The 27344-nt window shown below is 29.9% G+C and overlaps 1 protein-coding gene and 1 long non-coding RNA gene across 2 annotated transcripts; one reads left to right on the top strand and one right to left on the bottom strand.

The window, feature by feature from the left end:
- Positions 1-93: 93 nt before the first annotated feature.
- Positions 94-8599, top strand: LOC136983399 (uncharacterized). The gene is made up of 3 exons (XR_010882044.1): positions 94-160; positions 366-473; positions 8082-8599. It is a non-coding gene; the product is annotated as an uncharacterized lncRNA (long non-coding RNA).
- On the bottom strand, positions 329-6676 carry LOC136983564 (uncharacterized; the record flags this gene model as incomplete). The annotated part of the gene is made up of 9 exons (XM_067280352.1): positions 329-653; positions 1087-1207; positions 2437-2551; positions 2626-2786; positions 3083-3181; positions 5663-5836; positions 5922-5954; positions 6019-6267; positions 6535-6676. Coding segments are annotated over 9 exons (1269 nt in total), but the record flags the coding sequence as incomplete, so codon positions are not given.
- Positions 8600-27344: the final 18745 nt, after the last annotated feature.

Here is a 27344-nt window from a genome sequence, read left to right as displayed (position 1 = left end):
TAATAATATACGTATTTTAGCAATCTTGTTTCGAATTTAAAATAATAATTTGGCAGACGATAATGCTTATATAATATCTGCACGATAGGTGGCGTGGAATCTATTTACACAACTTTTAAATTTTTTTTTTTTTTCTGTTTTAAATTTAACGTGACGTTTGGTAAATATTTTATTAAATTATTATCTATAAATATACTTTAACATTAAAAATTGATCGATATTTAATGCTATAAAGTCAGAGAAAAGGTTTATAAACTAAATTATATATAAATGTTTTTAATTTTTATTATGACAATGTTCTTAAAAAGTCATCCATTTTATAAATTTAAAAAAATATATAATAAGAAACTTTAAATTGATTTTAGGAAGAAAAGAGTTAATAAGAGGCTGATCCTTTTATAAATTAAAACATTAATACAAGTTATACTTCAACAAATACAAAATTGTAGAAGAGAGAAGACAGTTTTACAGGGGTAAGTCAAGCAACTGTTGTTTTCCTTTTCAAAAGATTAACCTTCTTTAATAGAGGCTTTTCTTCCTCTCTATCATTTGTTAAAATGATATCTTCTTCTTTCTTGTTTCCTAAATAACATTCTATGTGAAGTATATCCTTTATATCTCTAAATTCTCTGATCTCATTCGCCTCTACACTCCTGAAAAATGATAAAAATTGATATTAAACGAACACACTAATAATAATAATAATAATAATAATATTATTATTATTATTATTATTATTATTATTATTTACATTAATTTTAAGCTCAGTTATTTTGAAATATTACCAAAAAATTTTTAATCACTTTTTCGTCTGCTGTAAAAACTATTTAATTTATAGTCTTTCTTCGTTTATTAACAATTAATTTAATTTGATAAGTTTATGATTTAAATTCATTATCTAATGTTCGTAATTATGCAAAGAGAAGGCTAAATATTGTATAAATTAAAAATTCTTTAAGTAATAAGCTTGAATGATACTTAACACTTTATATATGTATTAAAATAGGAAAAGTTCCAAACTAATGTACGAATATGTATATTTATCATTACTATCTCCTAGAAAAATATAAAAATCGATACACTTACTTGATAAAATAAATAAAAATTTGTAAACAGATGGAGATGAAAAATATTATTATAGCTATAATCACATAAATTGCATAAGGCTTTCCAAGTATCTCTTTTATAAAAGATTTTATGGGTAAAACTGAAAAAAAAATCTCTACTAATAAATCAACATTAAATTATATTATTTCTACAATTTTTCGAGTTCTTGAATATATTTTTTAATATATAGTTTTTATAGTGACTTTAATAATTCCATTTTAAATATACGTAATTATAAATCTTCAGCCTTGATCTCAGAAGTCAACATACCCCTATTGATCTTTCTTCTTAGAATCAACTTACAAAATGGATGCTATAAATACTCTTTAATTGTTAACGTGTGACATTAAAATAAAACATTGTTTAACATAATTTTAAAATGCATTAAATATGATTAAGTAGGATTAGTTTAATATAATCTCTTTTCTTTTAGGCGTATCTTAGTTGGAATTAATAGACAATTATCGCCTTTATGTTAAAGACCTCGGAGAAGGGAATAAAAATATTATTAAAAAACGATGGACTAAACTACTTATAAAGTACAATAACTAAGTTTATCCAGTAGTGCTACTTTCATGATATTTAATTCTTTGATAGATAAAAATGGCATTGTAATCTTTTTAAAAAGTTCATTTGCATTTTCTCGTAATATCCCTTGTGCATTCTACTCTTAATAAATTTTATTACATTATTCATAAAATATATTTTTTAATGAGTTATTGTTTAAATTTTTATATGCAAACTGTAATCATGATGAAAGCTAGATTTATTTATTTTATTATACTTTTCTTTGTTACTAATAAATTTGAATTTTTATTAATGTATGCATTTATCATAAATAGCATAATCTTTTTGATCTTTAGCACAATATATGATTGTGCAGAATGGTTTATTGATCGATTAAAAAATAAAATCAATACATTATAAGCGTAATCAATACTACAGAAATATAATATTGGGTCATTAATATAAATAAATAATTGATAAAAGTTGTTCTGGTTGACTATATAAATATTCTATAGAGAAATTAGATTGTAAATATAATAAGTAAATGTTAGATGTGAATTTTTATAATAACAAAGGTATGGTTGTACGAAACTTCTTTTATACGAGTTATATATATATAATGGTAAAGTCCACATCACACAATACTTGTTATTGTATAAAGACTACGACCCAATTAGTACTAGATTCAGAAAATTAGACCAAAATCGAGTTGCCAATTATATAGTCTATTTGGTATCTAAAACCTAAAAATCTCAAAACAAAATTTTAGAACTTTAGGTTGTCTATGCTTAGAACCACCATTGATACAGATAAAGATCATACCCTTAACTACAATAATATTTACGGTCCAAGCATGATGAATCTTCGTATTTTTAATCTGGCACTTCCATTTTCCACCGTGTTTTAATTTGACATTTTCTTCTACAGGCACTAGTATCTACACAGGATAAATAAAAAAATACATTTAATATTCATTTACAATAATTTTAAAAATTGTGACTAGTTACTTACATCATTTTCTTTAATGCTAACGTTCCTTTTAAAATATTCTAAATCGTTTAAAAGCCAAATCTGTGTCAAATTACCATATATCTTCACTAAAGACAGATAATTACAAGGCAAATAAAGTTTATCTTCTTCTTTAATTGAAATAAAATGAGATTCGTTGATAACTGCAAATGTCATAAAGCTTTTGTGAAGTTTAGTTTAAAAATGCATTACAGGCAAAAATAAAAAGAAAGCATTTTCTAATTAATTTTCAAATTTTTGTCAGAATTACATAAAGAAAATATAAGCTACACGAAAAAACTGGAGAAGCTGTTAATTATAAATTTTATACATTATATTATTAATATGGATATATCATATTCATAATGTAATAGATAGTTAAAGGCAATATAACAATTATATATTAATGGGACAATTATAATATGAATTTGCAATGCAAATGGATATTAACATGCCCTACCTGTAAGAACATTTACAGCCATCACTCTATAGGAATTAGGAGCAAATAAGAGGCGACATACATACACTCCCGAATCTTCAACAATGGATGGATTTATAGCTATTTATTAAGGTAAATTACGATAAAATTATATTAATATATTATTATTAATATTAAATTTGAACTAGTAAGATTAAACTGTAGATTCATATGATAAATATTAATTAAGAAAGTACTTTTAAAAATTCATTGTAAAAGTATCGATTTAATATTCACGTTAACAATAACAATTCAGTATTATTTCATACTTTAAGTATTATCTAATTAATCTTGTTATTTATAAATATTGTAATTCATTAACTAGTCAGATTTAAAACACATTAATTAATGAATTTTTAAAATACGATTTTAATTTGATTTTTAAAGATAACACGTGTAAATTTCCAAATTTCGTATAAGGGATTGGGAATAACAAATACGAATTATAAAGATGGAGTAATAAAAGTAAAGGGATGAATTACAAGGTTAAGAGCAATAAAAATTACTTCTTGTATTCTATGTAAGAACCAAATCTCTAACTTAACATGAAAATTAGATGTAAACTTCTTAACAACTCAAAAATCAACAGTAAAGATTTTGTAAACGGTATTTTAAACTAAACAGTCTGCCCGAAATGCATCTAGTTATGCATGTAATCAACCAAAATAAACATAATTAAACCGTAGTTTTGGATCATTGAATTACCGGTAGCATTCCTACATACCTGCAGGTGAAGGATTACGGAATTCCCAAGAATTGGAATATAGCTGGTGATCCCAACAAGAAAAGAAAGGAAAAGTAATGGAGTATATTTTTGCTACTTACAAAATAAAAAACAAAAACTCTTTTATCAAAGTTTAAAACTTAAAAAGTTATCCGTAAAAATTACTATCGTTTTATATACGAATATTAAATTAATATTTTTAAAATGTATAAAATTAAATAAAATTAATAGTTTGAAAAGAAATGAAATTATAATCGGAGCATTTAAACGAAACAACTTATACAAGTAAATATTATAATTTTATTTTTATGACAAAAATATTAATATGGCAATACAAAAATTAGTGGTTTTGCCATAAAATAAATTTAGTGCTAATAATTTGGAGACTAACAAATATAATCTCTACCAAACTTGGCTTTTAGCTACGCTTAGTTTCTGGGAGAGGTATATGTTCTTATATTTGATTAACACAAACGTCAAAACAGCAAAAAAATTGAGGTTATTAACTTCAAAAACAAAAACATAAATAAATTTGTGTTAGTATTCATTTAAATTATAATTAATAATAAGAAAATTCAGTTTTTTATGACAATTATTATTATTTTTTCGTTTTATGTAGACTATAGTTCCTTAGTTTCTTTGACTATGCCAGTGTACAAATTATAAGAAGATAATAAGAATGCTGCTATATCTAAAATGAAATATTTCGTTTATAAAACAATTTAGATATTTTTTTCTATATTTTTTTCTCTTGGCGAGCAGATTAAAAAACAATATATTTAGAGATTTTTTTTAATTCTAATATTTATTTTCAATATAGAAAACAAATGTTTTCCTCAGTTTAGGTATCTTTTCCAGGTAACTTACTAATTTTACAATTGCTAACTGTAAGTGTTTGAATTTAAATTATTTCGAAGTCTTAATCAATTTAGAATTGGAAACTGAGGAAGTGTTTGTTCTTTGAGCTAAAAATTAATCTTAGAAAGTCTAAGTCTACTGTTTTAAAGTATACATTTCTTAGTAGAAGGAACAACGTATATTAATATAGAATTATATATATAGTATATATATTATATTTGAAACACATTAATATATATATATATATTTGATAATAAACTCTTCAACTTTTCTCGGTATTTACAAGTTTCAATGTGGCCTCCACCAATGATTAGACATATATCCCAACAAAATTCGACTTCATGCCAAAGAATAGTTCTCATCTCCTTTCCTAACGATTCTCCGATGATTCCCAATCCCGTACTAGCCAGTCTAGTTGATATTTTAGGACTATGTAAAAACAGTTTATGCATGTGTTCCACAGTTCATCGCTATTCTTTCTTCTAGTACTTTTCCTTACAGATATACAATCGGTTTCACTGAATGATTCAGTCTATACCATGTGTAAATCGTTTTTCTAATTGGGACAGGCTTACAATACGTAGAATCCACACCAATTATACGACACCAAATTTTATGAGACGAACAAGTCAGGCACTTGAGTGCCTGACTTGTTCGTCTCAAAAAATTTTAACACCCAGCTTTTGTGAACTAATAAATCGTATCATTTTCTCAGACACGATGCCAGTACTCGGCTGCTAGAAAAATATGAGTTGCTGATAGGCCTACCACTGAAAAAAAGTTGGAGATAAACTTGGAGATAAAGGAATATTTTACAATAAACATTACTATTATCCTTCCTCTATTTTCATCACAGTAACTTCTCGAACTGGCTTTCTATATTATGAAACACCCTGTATAGTATCTCTAATTTCTCTTATTGCTATATTTTAGTATGAATTAAAAATTAATTTAAAAGCTTCTACATCACAACTTCTTACATATATTCGCTTTATAAACTTTTGTTCTGTCTCGATCCAAACTTAACGGTAATTCATCTTTCGTCCATGTTAAAATTCCTCGCGGATAAACGCCCATGATACTCTTTATATTGTTATTGATACAATTAAGAACAGCGGGCTTCCCTGCAGTTATCACTATATTACGGTACATCGCTTTAAAAATATAAACAATTCTTGTCATATTTCTGCATTAACAAAATAATTATAATGACTAATAAATAATATAAAATTCATTTACATTTTAGTTTTTCTTTCACATTTTTTTCTATGTCTAGAAATTAAAAGAAAATAATTATATTAATTATCTGAAGGTATTGAATTTGAAATTGTGAGACCTGGAGGTAATGTATATATTTCATCGGGACAAATTTTTGTGTTGCAGTTTCCAAATTGAAGACTAGCCCCTTCACATTTCTTTCCTCCATCCATGGGTGCTGGATTATTGCATTTTCTTTCTCTTCTCCCAGTTCCTCCTCCGCATGTGACTGAACAGTCCCAAGAAGACCAACTTGACCAAAAGCCATCTATTGGGCAAGGTACTTTCGTATCGCAAACATCTGTTTCTCTAGCCTTCCCTTTACATTCTAAATAACGAATCGTCTAAAGTTACATAATACTGTATAACAAAATTATAAGCTTATAAATGATTATTATTAATAAAAATATTTAAATAATTAACAGGAAAATATTAAAATATAATTTTTTAAACATTGTATATTGACATTTTAAATTTTGCATATTTTATTTATTTTTTTCTTTCAGTAAATGTCGCCATCTGTCGTTTAAGTAGAGCGATAAAATAATTATTAAAATTAAAATTTATTTATTTATAATTGTTTTAAAATATTAACTTTTTCCAAAAAATGAAGGCTTAGGATTGTCACAACTTCTATGACGAATTCGGATTCCTAAACTACAAGTTGAGCTGCATTCATTCCACTCTCCCCAATTGCCCCAATTTCCATCAGTTCTTGTAAAAGCTCCTATAATATAATAATTATAATTATTGTAGTTACAGTTTTAATATAGGTATATTCATGTTTTTAAATTCATTTTATATTTATTCAAACTATACCCTTGCATTTAAACTGAGGGCTTTGTTAGTGCCCCAGATTAAGAGTTACAAACAGAAATAATTTTATATAGTAAATTTCATTTATAATTATTAAAAGGTCCGGAAATTAACTGGCACTTAGCACTTCCAGATGTGTTAATTCGCCAGTGTTTTCACCATTAAATCATTGTCAAGGTGGTATAATTCCATAGAAATAAATAATTTTTAATTTTATTTATGTATTTTTTATCATCAGCTTTATTTATTTATTTTTCATGTTTCTTGGACGCCTGGACCCCCTTGGCCTTTCTCCTGTCTGCTTAGGTGCATAATGTAAATATAAATTCATATTAACATTGATGTGAAAAAACTGTACAGTTTTTTCAGTATATATTTATGCAATTTAGATAGTAAATAAACTATTTAGAAGGACATTTGTTTTTTAATTATGTTATTATAATCGAATTATCCTACTTTTTGTCGAATGGTGTTGAAAATAACATCAATTTATCATTTGCAAATAATTAAATACGTTGTTGTATCCTATAAATATAATATGATTGTAACATAGAAGATTGCCTATGTCTACAGAATATTTAAGTGCTGTTATACCATAGATATGGAGTGAAAGACAAACGTTTCAAAACACGCAAACTTTATTGATTGGTTTGCACAGCCATTTGTACTATAGATCAAATAATTAAGTTCTAATGAGGTTATAAAGAACATTATAATCATCGAATTATCCACAAAAAGTAATTACCGTTCTGTCAATTTATCGAATAAGTTTAATTTTATTTTAACATTTATTAAGATAAGCTTTTGCATAATTGATTTAAAAAATGTATTGATTTGACAGTTTAATTTTAATTTTGCTATTTAAATGCCTTTATTGTTGTGTATTTTATTAGTATAGGAAGAAAGCGATTTGATAGGAAGCAAGCGCTATGAATTTTGAGGTAAATTTATTCATTTTATTCCTTAAATATTTACATATGACATTTTATTCCATTAAGTTAATTAATAAATTATTTTCTTAAAAATTTTTTCTAGTAAGTTATTTGAAAAAAACTGTTCTGATATAATTAAATTTAATGAATATATTTAAGTAATTGTGCTTACTTTCTATATATACTTGTCGAAAATATTAGAAAATAAAGAAACTTCGATTGCTCTTCCATTCCGAATAAAATTTAAATTCAAAAACAAAATTGAACGTAATTGTAAAGGATAGAAATTATGCAAAATTAATACATGTATATTTTCTGTGGTGAATTAATATAAATTCTTATATAATAATTTTAGAAAAAATATCTAAAATATAACTTTTTCTGTTTTTTCCAGAAATACTTTACTTATTCAAAGATTTGTTCATCGATCTGAAGATACAGAAAAATGAAAGAAACAGTAAATTGTTATCAATTCTAACAGATATTTATTTCTTTATTTTTAAACTTATTTATTCTAATTTTACAATTTTAAACTTATGCAATAACTGGATTTATAGCTTAATAATGTCTAAAAATTTAGAAATGTTCTTTTATATTAACAAAAAAACAAACATGATATCGCCATAATTAAAATTGCTTAGCTCTGAATTGGTATATTACATTATATAGGGTCTATTTGTTAATATTTAAATACATCGAAATCTTTTAAAAAATTAATTATTTAATTTAAAAAGCATTAAAACTGTCGTATCGTAATATCAGGAAAGCTGTGCTTACAGATGTGAAACACTTCCGTACAAATGCAGCTCTGAATGAGAAGGTTGGGACCTTATCAGAGCTGTAGACCATGCCCACAGGAGTAAAAAAAGTGAAAGAAACGGATGGTTTATATGTGACCTTTCGTGAGATATAGCGGTGTAATATATCGTATATATATATATATTCCGGAAGTAGCCATTGCAGTGGTGTTTCTCGTGTTTTATGAGCTTTTCCTCTAGTGAAGTGAAAAACAGTTGATTTTAGCATTGTTTTGAGAAATACTTTCAGATTTTTTCACTTTTAAATTTTACTCTATTTTTGAGTCTTCAAAATTCCAGATAGGCTGATTTCGGGGGTTTATCTTGCGAAGGCTCACATGTAGACTATCTGTTTCTTTGGCTTTTTTACTCCTATGGGCATGTTCTATAGCTATGATAATGCCCAGCAGCTTTATTCAGAGCTCATTTCTGCCAAAATGTTCATTCATACGTTAACAGATACTTATCGATCAAGCAGTTAATGATCATATTTATCGATTTTTTGCAAGTTTTGATCAAAGGGTCCCTCATAAATATACCTCTAAAATTTCAGTCGATGATATTATCGATAAATTAAACTAAAGCTTTAACGAAAATCAATTACCAGAAAAAAAGAAATTAAGAACTTTAAATAGGTTGTAGTGAAAGTCGTGACATTTGATACAAGTAAAAAGTGATGATAGAAAATAATATTTATTTAAGTTGATAACTGGAAATAAATCAAAATTTTCATTCGAATATTAAATATTACTTTTTAAATTTGCAATTAGAATATAGGCTGAACCTTCTTGAAACTTTCTGGGGTTGTTGTGAATTATTTAACTAATGTTGTTTCAAATGGAAATAAAAATTACAAAATAATCTACGAGGTGATACTTCCAACATTTCAGTACCTATGCAAATTAGCAGATGGAAAGAGCTGAGAATTATCTCAGAGCTTTATTATTCTTTGAGTATTTTAATATTGAACATGTTTTATGTATTTATTGATATGATTTATATTAGTATATTAAACAGATTTTCTTTATTCTTTTTTCGATGACTTTCAGATTAAGGGATTTAGTCAGGATGGAAATTGTCGTCATAACTCACGCTTGCCATAACGTCGTCATTATGTCGATTGGCGTGGAATGACGGCAACCTATTCATAATACAAATACTTGGGATCGGTTATTGTATATTTAAAAAGCAATAATCTTTAAAAAATTGTAAAATTCTTTAAAAATAAACGAGTTTCTAAAATTAACTCTTTTCTGTCCGACTTCGAAAATCGTTAATTTTAGAAACTCGTTTATTTTTAAAGAATTTTACAATTTTTTAAAGATTATTGCTTTTTAAATATACAATAACCGATCCCATTGCTTGATATTTGTTTGTTTAATACAAATACTGTATGTACTTTTTTTTCCGGTATGATTAACCTTGAATTTTCTATAATTACAGTTATAAAATTAACCAGATATTAATTAATAACTAGAAAAGCGTGTCAATAGTTTTATACATAGAATAGCTATGTAACTTATATGATAATGTCACACTTTTGTAGGGACTATAAACGCACATTTTAAAAAGAAGCAGTTGTACTGTACATAATTATGGAGAGAAAACATTTCGATTCATTAGACTTTGAACAATTACGTTTAATAAAAATATGATTTATTGGCTAGCAGCCCACCAATAGCCAAGTGGATAAAACCACCGAACACAGGTCGCAAGTTCGCACCTCACCGACGGCCTGGCCACGTGCAGTTTTCCGGATTTTCTCCACGTGTCTAACACATAAATACGGGCCAGTTTTCCACAGGCCTCTTGGGAGGCAGTCTCTAGGCAAATCGCCCATGAATTGAGTTGCCATACTCCATTAAACGAAACAATTCGTTAATGAGAAATATTATAATATTAAAGCTGCATGGCTGTCTTCATTTATTCCTATTAAGCATGAGGCTGACCCGAATGTTAACATGACTGACGAATTGAGAGTGATGCTCAGATTTTTAATATCATGGTAGTCTGTATCGGATTCTAACATGGATCCTCACAGTGGTAGACCAAGGCCTTAATTAAGATATGATTTTGTATATTAAAAAGAAACAAAATTGATTATCATCTTCTGTTACTAATTATATGTTACAGATATATTATAGGTTTAAACACTTAATGTTAGGAGTGGACTGGAGATTGGAAAATTATTTGAAAGTACAAACCCTTTTTTTCAAAATGATTAGAACCAACTTTTATTATTGTATTTTTCTTATTAATTCTATCTAAAAAATTAACATAAAAATGCATTTGAACGCCATTCTCTTCTTTTTGTAACTATTATTTAATTTCACAAAATACTGGTCCGTGAACACGTAAAAATTGAGAAGACTGACTTAACCCATATTACAGCTATCAATAAAACTTTTGATCATTATCATGTGGCGCGTTATCCAATGGGCAAAAAAGGCAATTACATGGGTCACTTACTAAGTCATGGCAACATTTTTTCTGCGGAATCCCATGCCGCGATCCACACTTTTCCAATGTAGCTTACTGTACTGTACAGCTATGACATTGATGTATTGTTTCACAATGACACTGCTAGTTTGTGTGGATGTTCCAGAACGTCGAAAGAAGCAGAGCGCAAAGTTAAATGGGTTTTCGACCATCGTTCAGTATAGATGTGAGTCGACTGTAACAATTGTGAGTACGTAAAAATTGCAGTGCTTTACGAGGGAATGTCATGCACAGCTCGTAGAAGCTGTCGGCGAGCATGTCTCATATAGAACTGTTGCAAGAGGGGTAGCAGCTTTCGAATGTGGAAGAGTGGCAATTGCCGACATACCTCGTACCGGACTCCCTAGGATTGTTCGTACCGATGTTGCTCGTGCTATGATTGCCCAATGGTTAGAGGACAACAGACGATGACTAGGAAACAATGCATCAGCATTATAAGATATATGCAATAATTGAAACGACTAGTTCCAGTTCTGTTTTTGCTTTTCCTCCTTTGTCTATGATACTTACTGAGTATCTCATCTAACAGACATTGGTAGAATCCATTGTATCTTCATATATTTTGAAATGTTTGTATAACAACACATTTGCCTGCATACAACTTGTTGTATGGCTTAATAGGTGACATACGTATTATATTGATGTTATTAAAATATATTAAAATTATATTGATGTTATTTTCCTAGTGTGAAGAGAAGAAAAAATAGAGCCACAGTATAACTTTTATCGTCTTGGCAATTTTATCAACTTCTTTTGACGTTTCATAACAAGCTACATTAATTTTAGGGGTTTTAAAAGTATAATTAGAATATTTTTTAAATATTTTGAACGCGATTTGTTTGCATAAATAAAAAATAATAATTTAAGTAATTTTAACCACCATCATTAATTATTTATTATATAACACATAATATAAGCTACACCAACATTAACAAATAGAACAGATCACTTTTCCATTTTGTGATTTGCTAATCCCTGGTGATCCAGGTAATTTAGCGGTTATATAAAACTCCTTAACTTGTTTGCTCAAAATTGCACTCATTTTTGCAATAGTTTGTTGACATGATTTGTGATGGCTCATGAAAAATATTTTTCAAAGAATGTACACTTGATCAATTCCTGGTAAATGTTTTCCCCTTTTTCTGGTTATAAGAAATTAGGTGAAAATCTTTGAAATATCCAGTTCCATTTCGATATTTTCCCGCTACTTTTTATCTGAAGAAGAAGTATAAAAATCGTCTCGATGTTGATCGTGATTTAAGGTTAAAAGTAGGAAATACTAAACCAGATGTGGAAGGAATTGTTCAAAACAAAGAGGCATGATTTCTCCCATGATATTTAGATTGAACAACTGCTAAATATGTCATATATTTTTTTAAAACTTGTTATAAATAATGGTTACTATGATTTAACTTGTTTGTTTTGAATATTGCTACCTACCTATCAAATACAGAGACTCCACAGATACTAAAAAGGCGAGTCAATAGCAAGCACTTAGCTAATTGGGAACCACTAGAATAGACTATGGTAGGAAATTAGATGTATGAATTACCATGCCGAATACAATGCTGCACCACGCATAGACTACCATGAATACCACTCTGTGTGAATACCATGTATGAATTACAGTTCGATGTGTGAATCAGTTTTGCATCTACTGTATTTCATCTCAACATATAAATATTCGTAAATATTTTCCATAGAAAATTTTACGGTTTAGAACAATTGAATAGGCATTAAAATAAATTTTATTTATTTATGAGCCTTTTCTATAGTCTTTTATATCGATAAAATAAAATTTGTTTTGAAAATTATATTTTCTATAATATTATGGAACTTCTTACTATTTTCTTGAAGAAATATTTGTTTAAATATTTTGTCTTATGAGAACAATTTCAGTTTTAAAATGTAGGAAATAACGGAAATTTCAGAAATTCTTTCTGAAAGAAACGTTTATGAAATTCATAAATGATATGTCACATAGAATACTTTCAAAGAAAACTAAATGAAAAGATTAAGAAATATAGACTTAAAAATGATATGATATAAGCTCTACAGTTGAAGCAATACTGATGATTTATGCAATATTATTGACTATAATTATAATTATAGACTTTATCTATATTATTAAATATATTTTATGATTATAATCCTAAATATATATGTGACTAGATTGTATTACTGTTGAATTTATGAATGGAATACGCATGAAGTTGGTATACACAAAACAGAGTTGGTAGAAATCTAAAACAAACTCAGAATTTAATAAAAAAACCAAAGATTACAATTTTATATGCTCAAGTCTTCCCATCTTACAGGTACCAAGTCTCTCTCTGAAATGTGGCAACTGAGATTCTTGACCATATATTGAGCGCTGGGATTCTTGAGAGTTGTACTCTTGACAGCCTTTCTGAAAACAGACTATATATTAATATTCTTAACTTATTAATTATATTAGTATTCTATTACACTTATTTGGAAACTCTTTTCCGTGTTGTTCTTGTCTATTTCTGATGGATTACATGAAATGTATAAAACACAACAATCTGAATGTTTTAATGGAAAGACAATTAATTTACATACACAGTTAATCACGATAAAAATCTTACATGATCAGATTCCATTGTTATTTGTCTAATTTTGCCCACCAACACTAAAAAATTAAATATTAGAATTATTTTTATGGCACTGATATATTATTTTTAAGCTCTATAATTAGAATTTAATGATAAAATTAATTTATTGTAGCTCAATGGTTAAATATATAATTCTAAACTAATTTCATTTACGTTTTCAGAAATAGTTTCAATCATCCATATTATTGGAGATGTCTAAAATCGGAATCAATTTAAATCGTTTTAAAAATAAATAACGCCATCTTAGATCCAACCGTTGAATCGTTTCCAATCCACGAAAAGGCATTACTTTCATTGATTTGAAGAGATGAAAAAGCAGTTTTTTTAACTTTAATACATTGGCTGTTGCTAATGTATTTTAGATTTTTACTCTCAATATCGATCTCTTCATGCAAATTATTTACTTATTATATAAATTTACATGTGTCTGTTCGATTAATATGTGCATATTTAATGAATTTCATTGTTGCTGATGTTTCACTGGTGATATATTGATACATCTATTATTTATTTATTCATTCAATAATTCAATTCTTTATTCAATAGGATAAATAAATGATATATATATTCCAATGTATCATTGGTAATATAATTTTCTCCTTGGATGACATAAATTTTAAAATATATTATAAAAATTTCTTTATTATATAGGAAAAGTTTACCTAGTAGCCGACACCAAAGGTTTTTTTTTCCGAAATTGGTAAAAAAGTGATAGTAAAATCATAAAAAGTTATAGTTAAATATGTACAGTACTTTAATAGTATACTAAAAAATACAAAAATTTAACAGTATGTATTTTTAAAATTTTAAAATAAAAATACCATAAACTTTAGACAACATTAAAAACGTTTCCCAGTAACAGAGAGATATGAGTTACTTGTGTGCTAAATATTCGAATAAATAGCTAGAAATTTGAATGAAAAATTCTTCTCAGAGTTGCACTGAATGTTTTTAAGTCAATAAATTAAATTTTATTATCATTATTATTTGTCTATTTCTCAAAAACAAAAAGGAAAGACAATGAGGTGACAAAACACCAAGTTCTTTATACACAGAAAAAATCTACGTGCACAGGTAGCATGTGTAAAAGTCTACATTCTCTTGACCTCTACATTCAATATGAGTCTAAAATTTGATCTTTGCATAAAGTGCACTAAACTTTTTTCTTTTTTAGTCTAAATTCGGTTTTGTCTATTTGAATTTTTCCTTTTCTTTTCGATCTTCTGATTATTCGCTTTCTATTTTCCTTTAAAGTTCACAAAAGTGAATGTTTCTAACCACTTCTTAAATGAAACTAAGGTTAGCATTTCACCCTTTTCACTTTTTCTCATTTATGACTTTCTGCTTGTTTCATCTAAAATTCAGATTTATTCGAGTATTTTCTGGAAACGTCTTGAAGTTGACGCCATACACCCAGAAAAAAAAAAAAAAAAAAAAAACGAAAGCTACTGATGTAGATTTTTCTTAATGAAATGTATTTTCTCCTTGTCTAGTGCTGGGAAACTAACACACTGTGATATAGGCCTACTTTCTTGGCCACTTCTGGACGTAAACTTTTTCAAAAGGAAAGGAAGTAATAACAAGTTTTACTTTCCCGAAACTGAAGACAAATGGCCAAATTCCTGTTTGGCACTAGGGATTCAACCGGAAGTACAATTTCAACTAACTTTTTGGTTTTCGTTAGAATACAGTAACATTAATCTATACAAACATCCGTTAACGACCAGCACAATTATGATTTTAATACAGTTAATTAATTTTATTGGGATAATAAAATCAATATTTCGTCGAATTTAAAATATTATTTAGTGTTGGTACTTTGATAAATATCAGGAGAATTCACAAATTCGCGACAAGGCATACTTTCAATGCAGTAAACTTTTACACGAACCAAAACCTAACGTAACTAAAAAAGGAGGGGGAAGTAGCTTATACTAAATATAGATTATCTTATGGCTTCAGGCCTGTGCCAAGCAGTTAAATCAGGGACACCGATACAGTTAACTTGCATTTACTCGATATTTTATGTTGATCAATATAAAATAGCGTCATATTAATCCATTTTATCGAATACTCTATTTATAAATTTAGACATTTTACGTTCAAAAATTGATTTTTCTCGGCATTCTTATTAAGTAATAATTGACTTTTCTTCGAAAAATCTCAAACATTTATAAATTCTCCAATAAAATAAAAAGAAAATAGAAACGTGCCAAAACTAACAAAACAAGTATTTTTTGAAATTGTTCCTTCTTAAGAACAATGCATGCAAGCTATAAAGATCATTTTGCGTTTTAAATACTAACTCATGTAGATCACACAATACTTCATTAATAAATGCTCTCTTAGAATTTTTAAAGCTAAAAAAAATCCAGCAACGAGTTACGTAATTTTCCCAGCTATTATGAGATTTTATTGAAATAATAAATTTTATATTATTAATTACAATAAAAAGGCAAAAGACCTTATTTTCAGGGTAGAGATGAGTTTTCATTTGTAAACTAAAAGTTTGTACAAGTAAGAAATTTTAGTAAATTGTAAGTTTTCTGAAGTATGGTTACTACCCCTTAATAATATCTCCCGAACCAACGGTTCAATTATCAAGGAAATATCTAGGAACATTTTTTCCTAATACACAAATCTCCCTGCAAAATTTCAGAGATTTTCGAGAAAATTTACAGAAGTTATTAAGTTTTAAAATGGGTGAAAAATCGTGACTCCCATACAAAAACATCCAAACATACAGAAAAAACGCGCAAACTTTTTTGCATTTCTCCACGTTTCAAGGTCCTATGAATCCAAAAATGTAAAAATTTTGGGGGTTCATCATTTGACCTATCGTCATACTTCCCTCTGTTATATAACAGCCGGAAAAATAATGTTTGTATAATATTACGTCGTTTACTGCTAATAAAAATGTATTATTTTACAAGTAAAATAGCTTATTTTTTCAAATCAAATAACGTTTTTGTTATTACGTTGGTATTAAAAATTATTTCGGAAAAAAATCTGTATTTAAAGAAAAACCAATTCTATTATTTTAAAAGTATTCTTAAAAATTTAACTCAAATAAATGCAATTTTTATTTAAGAATACTGTTTTATTTCAAAATCTTTTAATAAGAAAAACTATCTAGTGAAATTATTTATATAAAATAAAAAAATAAACTAAATATTAGTTAAACCTATAATAAAATATATCTTAAATCATTTAAAATAATAACATATAATGTATATAACATAATGCATATAAACAATAATAAGTTGTTGATTAAATCAAAAAAGAATTATTGTGTTCTGACCCAAAATATTTGTATGGTCGTAATTTTGATTTAATCAACAAATTTATCCTTGGAACTTTATTACTAATAATAAGTTATACTCAATCTTTTACTCATTTTAAAAAAATAACTTATCGTTTAATTAATTATTTTTTTAAGTTAACCTTAAAGCTGGATTCACACTCAAGAATCGGCAAAGACACGGCAAATTGTGGAATATTCGCGTTATTACACGTAACGACACAACGTAACAATAAATTGTCAGTTGCTTTAGAGTTGCTATCTAAATAGAAATTTTTCTACCAATTGTTTATATAGCCGTGTTACTTGATGAAGATGAAACCCAAATCAAAAGAAAACATATTTGAGTACACAAAATAGGAGAATCTCAGATTTTTTTCTACTATATACCATTGGATATAAAGTTTTGGATATTCACGTACAAATTCTATTAATTTTTCACAGCCCATTTTCTGAAAATACTAAAATATAACGTATCTCTACAATACGAACGGGATGATTCCGAATGGCAAAATCGTCCACATTATACTGCATCCGCACGTTAAAGACACTCACAGACATGACAAACATTCCTCAGATTGTGATGTGCCATGTCGTTACTTGTCTGAGAGAGAATCAACCTTAATACAGAGATATAGCAAATGGGGCAGACATACACCAGGTGCACTATGAACGTTCCTCGAAGACAATAAACAATTATTTTAATATTTAAACGTAAAAACACGTAAACAGATAATAAAAATATCTTCTTTACTCGCCGTGTTTTTACATTTTAATACTGTATTTCCGCCAGTCCTATTTTACAAAGAAATCTTATATTTTAAATTGTGAAGGATTGTCACCGGTGGACATTTTAGACTGTTTTACATAATTTGGCAGAGGCGTAGCCTCTAAAGAAAGGTCGTCTCTGCTGTGGAGAATAATTTGTTCCTGGTGATTGGACATAGCGAGTAAAGAAGATATTTTTATTATCTGTTTACGTGTTTTTACGTTTTAATACTGTATTTCCGCCAGCCCTATTTTACAAAGAAATACAAAATTATTTTAATAAATCATGATAATAATCGTTAACGAAAAATAAAACATATTGTACTAATATTAATATTGAAACGTTCGAAATTCACTATACTTATTCGTCATTAGTGCACGCTATAAACATGTTTACAATTGTGCATATTCTCCCGGGCGTCAAAAATCGAAGTTACCCCTTTTTTATAATATGTAAATCATAACTAAGGGGGTGAAGCTGGGCACATGCCCCGGGTGCCGACCTTGCGGGCATCAAAATGAGCCCAAAGAATTTTTTTATAATTAACGTTGAATCAGGGGCGCATATCATAGACGTAGCTAGGGGGCGGTGGGGGCGGCTCGTCCCGGGTGTCACCCGCGTAGGTAGGGGTGACACCCGGTGGCCTGTACAGTACCTAAAAACAAAAAAGGTCAACGGCTCGCCTCCCATGACAGTTTCTTCGCTATGAGGAGACTCCACGAGAGCTCGCACCAGCTGAAAATCTTACTGTGATTTATTCTATAAATCTAAACTCATACGTCGCGACATCGCATATTCAATATAGCGTTCAAGTTGTTCGAGTGCGAAGATATTACAATTCAACAGTGTTTTATAAAAGAGTTAAAAAGGGTGACACCACAATATTCGCACCGGGTGTCACCCATGCTAGCTACGCCATTGCAGGAGCGCCAAGTATCGGTGTCCTTGATTCAACTGTTTGGCACAGGCCTGAAGCCATGAGATAATCTATATTTAGTATAAGCTACTTCTCCCTCCTTTTTTAGTTACGTTAGGTTTTGGTTTGTGTAAAAGTTTATTGAATTGAAAGTATGCCTTGTCGCGAATTTGTGAATTCTCCTGATATTTATCTACCTAACACATCTCAAGTTCACAAATTAACAATTAATATTAGTTCCAATGAAAATGCTAGATTCGTCTCTGATTGGAAGATCTATCGATCAATCAGCGATACTTAAGACGCATCCGATTGGTCGAATTGTACCATATAATTACATTAAACTCCTTCGACAAATCATAGGCCAAGATTCCGGATCACGTGAAATAGATCTGTCAATCAACAGCAAATGACTCAAACTCATTCCTAATTACTAAATCAACTATTTTATTTAAATTAAAATGTTACAAAGAAACCATTTTAGTTTATTATTTATTTTCGAATAAAGGTAATTAGAATTGTTAATTAAAATTGAAAATTTTGGTACATCGCCGACAAACATATATTTTAGAACTATATTTGAAAAAATTTTTCTCTATCCAAAAATCAAAGAATTGACTAAATATTTCAGATGATCAGTTTATTTATAATACAGTATAGGACAGCGCTGTCCAACTTATCATAGCCCGCGGGCCATATTTTCTTCACCAAACATTTCGGGAGCCAAGAAGGTTGATAAATGAAAAGTCAGTTTATGTTAATTAAAAAAATATTTTATTTATACTAAAAAGAACACTTTAAAATATTCATAATATATTAATAAGAACATTGTGGCCGTAATTTTCACATAGTAAAATAATTTTAATATTAATAATAATAATTTAGTAACATAAATTTATTCATAGTAAAATGTACTCGCGGGCCGTAAAAATAATTTGGCGAGCCGTATACGGCCCGCGGGCCGCCAGTTGGACAGCCCTGGTATAGGAGAAGGTGGTATTGTGGAACCTCATTTACATTATAGTGAATTGTAAACAAGGTATCATAACTACGCCCACATTTTTTGTGCGAAAAGTACTGGTAACTATTAAACTAAATGTTACTAATTGGATTTTTCGCCAGCATTACTATAAGTATGGTTTTTGAAGGCTTCTGTAAAAAAATCAAAAAATAGTTTTTGGGAAGACGGGTGGTAGTATGGAACCCCATTGAATGTTTTTAAAAAATGCTTTATTGTATTCAAAAACAAATAGAAAAGTACAAAAAAAGTTAATTAATTACAAAATCATTTAAATCAATGTATTTTATCGAAAAATGCTTTAATAATAAAAAATATGACCTCCATTAACAATATATATTCCACCAGCTCTTTTTCGATATTCTCAGGAAAACTTGGCTTTCTAATTAGTGTCCTTTTTACAAATTGCTCTGGACGAATGTCTGCTTGCAAAAGGAGAGCTTGCAAAGTAGTTTTTGGCACCTCATAAAATTTTGCAGCTTTCTTCAGCTCCATTTTCTTGTCCCTTACCATACTCACTGCCTCTGCCATCTTTTCCTGGCTCCATGTTTGTCTCTCGGGTTTTTCTTTGGCTTGTTCAGATAGGCTTTAAGCATCTTAAAATTAAAAAAAAAATCAATTTGAAAAAATACATGATTTATATTTTAGAAATAATTAAATTCACTTACAATTCAAAAGTTTAGAATTGTGAAAAACACAGACGTCCTGTTTCATTGAGCGCAACCGCATAACAAGTGGGAGGCATCCTTCTCTTGCTATGGATGTCTGCCTAGTGCAGTTCAGCCACAATTTGCTAGAGTTCGCATCTATTATCAGTCTGAAATGAAGAGGTTCCATAATACCACCTTCTCCTCTACAGAAAAATAAAAATGTCTCATTATAGTACTCTGTACAGTTTTTAGTATAATAATTTATAATCAATAATAATGTATGAAAAATATAAGGCGCCTGAAAGATTACATTAAAAAATAAATAACAATTCAAAACTATCCTATAGATCAGGGATCGGCAACCTTTTGTTACTAAGGGCGCAATAAAAATTTAAAAATTCATGGTTTAAGTTTTGAAAAAATCACAATGTTGTAATAAATAAACAAAATAATTATGTTTTAAAATATGACTGTCTATTTATACAAACTAAAGATTATACATGAATGTAATCTTGGTTCTTGGTTCTAGAGGGCGCATCTGAAATGTGCCACGAGCGCCACGATGACGACCCCTGATATAGATCGTTGTGCGAAAGGCACTTTGATCTATGTCCATTTTTTGCACATCTTGAGATTTTAATACTACAGTAAATTGTTTCATTTCCTTATCTCTATTTTCAGTTAAGTCCATTCTGACTCATCACTATTATCTTAAACCTTTTTTTAAAACTCTTTTTAAATCTAAAAGAGACAGTTTAAAAAAATCTAATAAAGCAATTAACAGGGCCTTTTTAGTGAGCCCACTATGAATTCTGCCAGGCTCACACTGGAGCAGCCGGGTGGTGAGAGACGGAGCATGACTTATATCTGGACAGATCATCTCCCCAAGAATGCCTGAGATTTTTTGACCGTCCGAAGTGGATCCTGAGTTTCCCAGAGCGATAGACTCAGGGAACTCAGGACCGGTCGGCCATACGACCGTTTCTTAAAACTTTTAGAAAAAATCAATTTGTTCTATATATCTAGCAGTGACGTAGCGAACATAACTGGCGTCAGGGGCACGACACTTTATTGGCGCCCCCCTCCCCTTCCAGAAACACATATAGTAATATAATATAAGGAATTTACTCGTAATAAGAATATAATACAAATAATAATAGAATGTAGTACCTACCTTAAAATATCTATAATATACTTTAATTTAAATTTAATTTGTATACTAGTACTTTTCATATATTAACAGGACTTATTTTCCAGTATAATAAGTCCTGTTAATATATGAAAAGTACTAGTATACAAATTAAATTTAAATTAAGATAGAAAGGACACAAAGGCATAATAATTATCTATAATATACTACGAATAGTTACTATTACCTTCATGCCACGGGCGCCTCTCTGGGAGTATCGCCCGGGCATGATAGACCCCCTTGCCCTCCCCTCGCTACGCTACTGATATCTAGCCTCTTTACGGTTCCGTTAAACTTTCAAATGCGATTTTTTAAAACTTACAAAAGTGGAGATTGAACAAAGTGTTTCTCGACCAGAAATAGGCCAATATAGAAAACATAATGATGTATTTAAATATCTCCTTTGATTTACTAACGGCGGAAAATATTGCTTTTGCGATTTTTGAAATCGAGCTCGAGATCTTACGTGTGTAAACATTTATTTATTATTATTATTATTATTCGGAAAATTTTTATTGTGAGAGGGCGCTTTTTCGCGCGTTTTTCGGTGAATCGTCCGTCGTTGTCGCCATCTTGTTTTGAGAACAGAATTCAAGAGGAATCCAAACCGTATTGCCTGGGTGATTTAAGAGAGTTTAAATCAATAAAGATCGTTTTATTGTGCAATTATTATGATTTCGTATACAGTCCATTTTCAACGTAGACATTGCGATAATTTCGAACATGTACTGTATAATAATCCCTGTCATCCGATCACATATCTACATTTTTATAATTATTTAATAAAATAATAATATTGAAATTAAAAATTCAACGCCCTTTATTACTAAATAGCAACATTAATGAAAAATGTGAATGAATAAATTATAACAATAGAAAACAGAGATCATTAACATGAGGTAGATATTTAATAATTAGATGATGAATTTAAATTGAAATAAACTATTTAAGGATATCTAATGTATGTTAATTTATATGAAAATGTATACAAAAATATTAGAATGGTCTCAGCATTATTAATATTTTTTTGTAGTTAAAATTACAGCAGAAAATGTTTTATTGTTGCACCAACTTTGTTATATTTGACTAATAATTGTAGACAATTCCTATAACAACTATTATATATAAAGCAAATACTGTAAACAAATTGAATCAATGTTTAATTATAGTATACTATTCTATATATTGTTTCATTACAAGAGAAAAAAACAACTTAGTGACTTCCCATTTGGCCATTTGCCATTTCAAAGCTTGATGACTGATGTTCATTTCCTGATGCAACATTCCTGATTCAACTAATCAAATAGACTCTTTCTATGTATCAAGCACCTATATTAATGGCATTTTATATAATTATTATAATTTATATATATCATTTTAATTATCTCGTCTTAAAATCGACTATCATTTAATTATATCATCAAATTACGCTTTTTATCGTAATTTGATGAATAATAAAACAATAGGAAATGCAATAAATATGAAAAAACAAATACTGTAACTAACACATCTTGCTACATATTCGTCGATATTTAGCTTTAATGGGATTACATACACACAGCATAGAGGAGTCGCAATGGGGAGCCCTATGGCAGGTGCGGTATGCGAGATGGTTTTAAGGACTTTAGAAAAAGCAATATTACCAAAATACACAACACACTTTGTAATATATGCACGCTACGTTGATGACGTATTGATTATTTGGAAAGAAAAACCAGACATTCAAAAATTTATCAGAGGCGTTAATTCCAACAAATTCGGCCTAGAACTAGAACTAGAGCAAGAGAATGACAAAAGTGTGCACGTTTTAGACATTACAATAGAAATAGAAAACGGAGGAAAATGCGTAACGAAACTGTACAGAAAGGCAACGTATAACCCATTATTTATACCATAGAACTCACACGACCCGGCACCTTATAAAATGGCAGCATTCCGGGCATTAATAAAGAGAGCATACACACACTGCAGCAAACCACAAGACAGAATTAAAGAAGTAAATCTCGTTAAAGAGCTAGGTAGACAATGCGGTATCTGCCAGAGTACGATAAGAGCCATCATTAACAAAACAAGAATAGAAGATAAAGATTCGGATGTGCGGGAAAAAACAAAAGAATACACGGTTATGGAATACTTGGCTCTGTTAAGTAATATTTACAAAGAAATAGGAGCAGCAACAAACAAGAAAATAACTTTTAAAAGGAATCCCACTGTCTACCAAATGCTACGCAATGACAAAGAAAAATTAGATCAAAGCTCGATTCCAGGAGATTATAGAATTCCACTACAAGACGAAAGAAGGCGTAAAGAGCTATACTACATTGGGGCAACAGGGAGATCGTTAAAAGAAAGGCTGAAAGAGCATGAAAGGAACGTGCGAAATGAGCAACGGGTCACGGCGCTAGCAACGTTTGCAATTGCAGACCCGACAGAAGTCACGGTGGATTGGCAAAGCCAGATTACAGGCATTCGCCCATGCGCTTTAAGGAGGATGCACACATGCGGCACGACAAGGAAAAGCGGCGTCGCAAACGCGACTTTGCCGCGCGGCAATCCGTTTACATTTCGGCGCATGCGTTCAGTATTCAAGATGGCGAACGATAGCGACACTGTCGCTATCCACGTGTTTACAAATTTTGTTTTTTACGGCTCGTTTCATTTAGCTAGAAGATTTCGTCGAAGATTCAAATGAAGATTTTGGATTAGAGATATCATATTGGCAAGAATCTTGCCGAGATATTTTGTTGGATCGATAAAGAACTGATGTACAAAATAGGCTTATTCTTCGATTAAGATCTCTCGATAAAGAATACTATTTCGAGTAAGATTCGGTTGTTTTGTTCTTTGAATTAAATAATATATGATTACTGTATCTGTGTAGAATTTGTGTTAAATTTATTATTCTTTCCTCTTTATTCTGATGTTAGTTATCTCGGTTAACCACGTCGAACTTTCCGCCATTAAAACCACCACGTGAGAAAATACAATCACGTGGTGTTTTAATGGCGGAAAGTTCGACGTGGTTAACCGAGATAACTAACATCAGAATAAAGAGGAAAGAATAATAAATTTAACACAAATTCTACACAGATACAGTAATCATATATTATTTAATTCAAAGAACAAAACAACCGAATCTTACTCGAAATAGTATTCTTTATCGAGAGATCTTAATCGAAGAATAAGCCTATTTTGTACATCAGTTCTTTATCGATCCAACAAAATATCTCGGCAAGATTCTTGCCAATATGATATCTCTAATCCAAAATCTTCATTCGAATCTTCGACGAAATCTTCTAGCTAAATAAAACGAGCCGTACAAAACAAAATTTGTAAACACGTGGATAGCGGAGTGTCGATATCGTTCGCCATCTTGAATACTGAACGCATGCGCCGAAATGTAAACGGATTGCCGCTTGTGTGGTCGTGCTGCCGCGCGGCGAAGACGCGTTTGCGTCACCGCTTTTCCTTGCCGCGCCGCATGTGTGCATCCTCCTTTACAGAGTACCAAACATCTCGCGGTTTAGCTGATGGATGCTACACACCAAAATATCATATGACGCTTCCAATGATTCTTAACCATGGCCGGCACAGGCTTCTCTATCATGAAATGTCACCTGCACGCTACTTGATATAAGTTGAATATAACCGATATAATATATGTCTATTACAGGCATGGGCAAATGCGGCTCGGAGAGCCGCATGCCGCTCTTTTTGAGTTACATGCGGCTCTTGCTGAAAGTGTTAATTTCTGTTTATTATTATTATTTTTACAATTTTATTTTTATAATTTTGTGAAAATATGTTTATTCAAAAAAATTCAATATTTGTTTTATATTATATTTATATATATATTAATAAAATCGCGCGCCTTACCATACTATCTGCCACGACAGTACAAAACTGCGGCTCCCATGCATTTTGCAAAACCTATATTTCGGCTCCCACTGAATTCTTGCTTGCCCACCCCTGGCCTATTAGCATGTGTTTCCTCATCAAATATTCCAGAGGTGTGGGCAAAGTTTTGAGACAAATAATTGCATCAATAAATTTTTATTTAATTGGGTTTTTTGCAAACAGTTTATAGAATACAATATTGCATCAATGGGCGCCGGATGGCCGAGCGGTCAAGGTGGCAGCTTACCTCTCTCGGGAACCCGGGCTCAAATCCGGACACGTCGAAAAATTCTCAGGAATTTTTTGGGGATGGTCCGACGGTCCTCGAGCATCTGGCTTCTCCATTATGGCCCTGACCGAACCCATAATTGGCTTGCTAAAAGAGGCTCTCTTACCCACAGGGCGGAAAGAGTTTTTAAAAAAAGTATTGCATCAGTACAAAAAGACAGACAAAACGTCCCATGATCGATAGTGTAAGATTACCTAACCCAATCATACGATTATAATTTTTGGAATATTTACTCGAACCTAGGAAGGGGCAAGTGCCCCGTTTGCCCCCTCTGCGGAAATTATTCCCCTGTTAATCAATGAAAAACTGAAAACTTAAATTAAACTAAAATTAGCTGCTTATGGTTCTATATCCACGACGATCTGTTAATTGTAATCAGAAAAAGTGAAAATGGTTTATCACAACGTCAATTTAGCTGCAAAATTTAACTGCGGGAAAACAAAATTTATTTTACCGTAGACCTACAGTATTTTCCTTAGGGGTGTAAAATATTGTACACGATACAATTAATCGGCTGATCTGATCGTTTGATAAAATTTATTTATTTATTAATTTATTATTTATTTATTTTTTGACGCTCATATACAGTACATGTACGATAAATAGTTTCTGTATCAACCTATCTTATTTCCACGATATTTTTAGAAAAATAATATCCAAGTAATTTTCGCACGCAAAATATTCAAAAAACAATAAACGCATTAACGCAAAAATCAGTTTTACAGACAACCTTCCTTTTTCGATTCCGCCATTGTCATTGGACAATCGCGGAATGTAATGAAATCGTATTATGAGAAAAAATAATAAAATCATTTTATTATTAACGAATAATTTTTTTATTGTACTTAAGAAAATATTAATTATTAAAAAATACAGTATTTTTAAAGTTAAAATAAGATTAAACTAACGAAAACCAAAACCAAAGTGATGGAGAGATACGACGCGCTTGTATATCGATGACGTAATACACTTAACTGAGGAGCGAACGAAAAGAACCAAGTTGAATTAATTAAATCGGAAAAAAGAAAGTGTGCATTATAATCGAGAAAATGCGAATATTGTATTAATCTTTAAATTATTGGTATTAAATCTGTCTTATAAAATCTACGACGACTCTTGTAAATCGAGTTATCCGATAAGAATAAAATACAATACCAATGTAGCTCTATCGTTGAAAAAATTCGCTTATTTTTGCTCACCTCGAGCTTTGCTTAGTAGAAATGGCTAAAAAGTGCGCAAAATACGGTATTACAGCACTACCTGTATTGGACGATCCAGTGGGTGTCAGCCGCCCGGGGCGGAGGAAAATTTCGCCGTCTCCTTATTTAGATATTTTTACACGATATTATTATTTATTGTGAAATTTTGCCGCCCCCTAAAAGCGCCGCCCGGTGCGGGCCGCCCCTGCCGCCCCTACTACGCTACGCCACTGGGACGATCACCTGGCTAAAAGACCACTTTTTGAAGGAACCGTGGGTGGTCGCCATAGACATGTTTTACTGTATGTTTATTAACCGATCCTACAGATATTCTAAAATAAATAAATAAATAAATATGAGTAAAATTTCATCCAAAAAAAAAAAAAAAACAAAGGGAAAGAACAGAATTACAAGGAACCATTGAAGAATTGAAATATTTTTAATAAGATATTCTTCCGTAAATATTTTAATATTAACAAAGCGCCTCTAGCGATTAA

Source organism: Centruroides vittatus, unplaced genomic scaffold (assembly GCF_030686945.1).
Source record: "Centruroides vittatus isolate TY-2023 unplaced genomic scaffold, ASM3068694v2 contig_12, whole genome shotgun sequence".
Lineage (NCBI taxonomy): Eukaryota > Metazoa > Arthropoda > Arachnida > Scorpiones > Buthidae > Centruroides > Centruroides vittatus.
The sequence above is the reverse complement of the archived record's forward strand: the minus strand, read 5'-3'. Positions and strand labels throughout refer to the sequence as shown.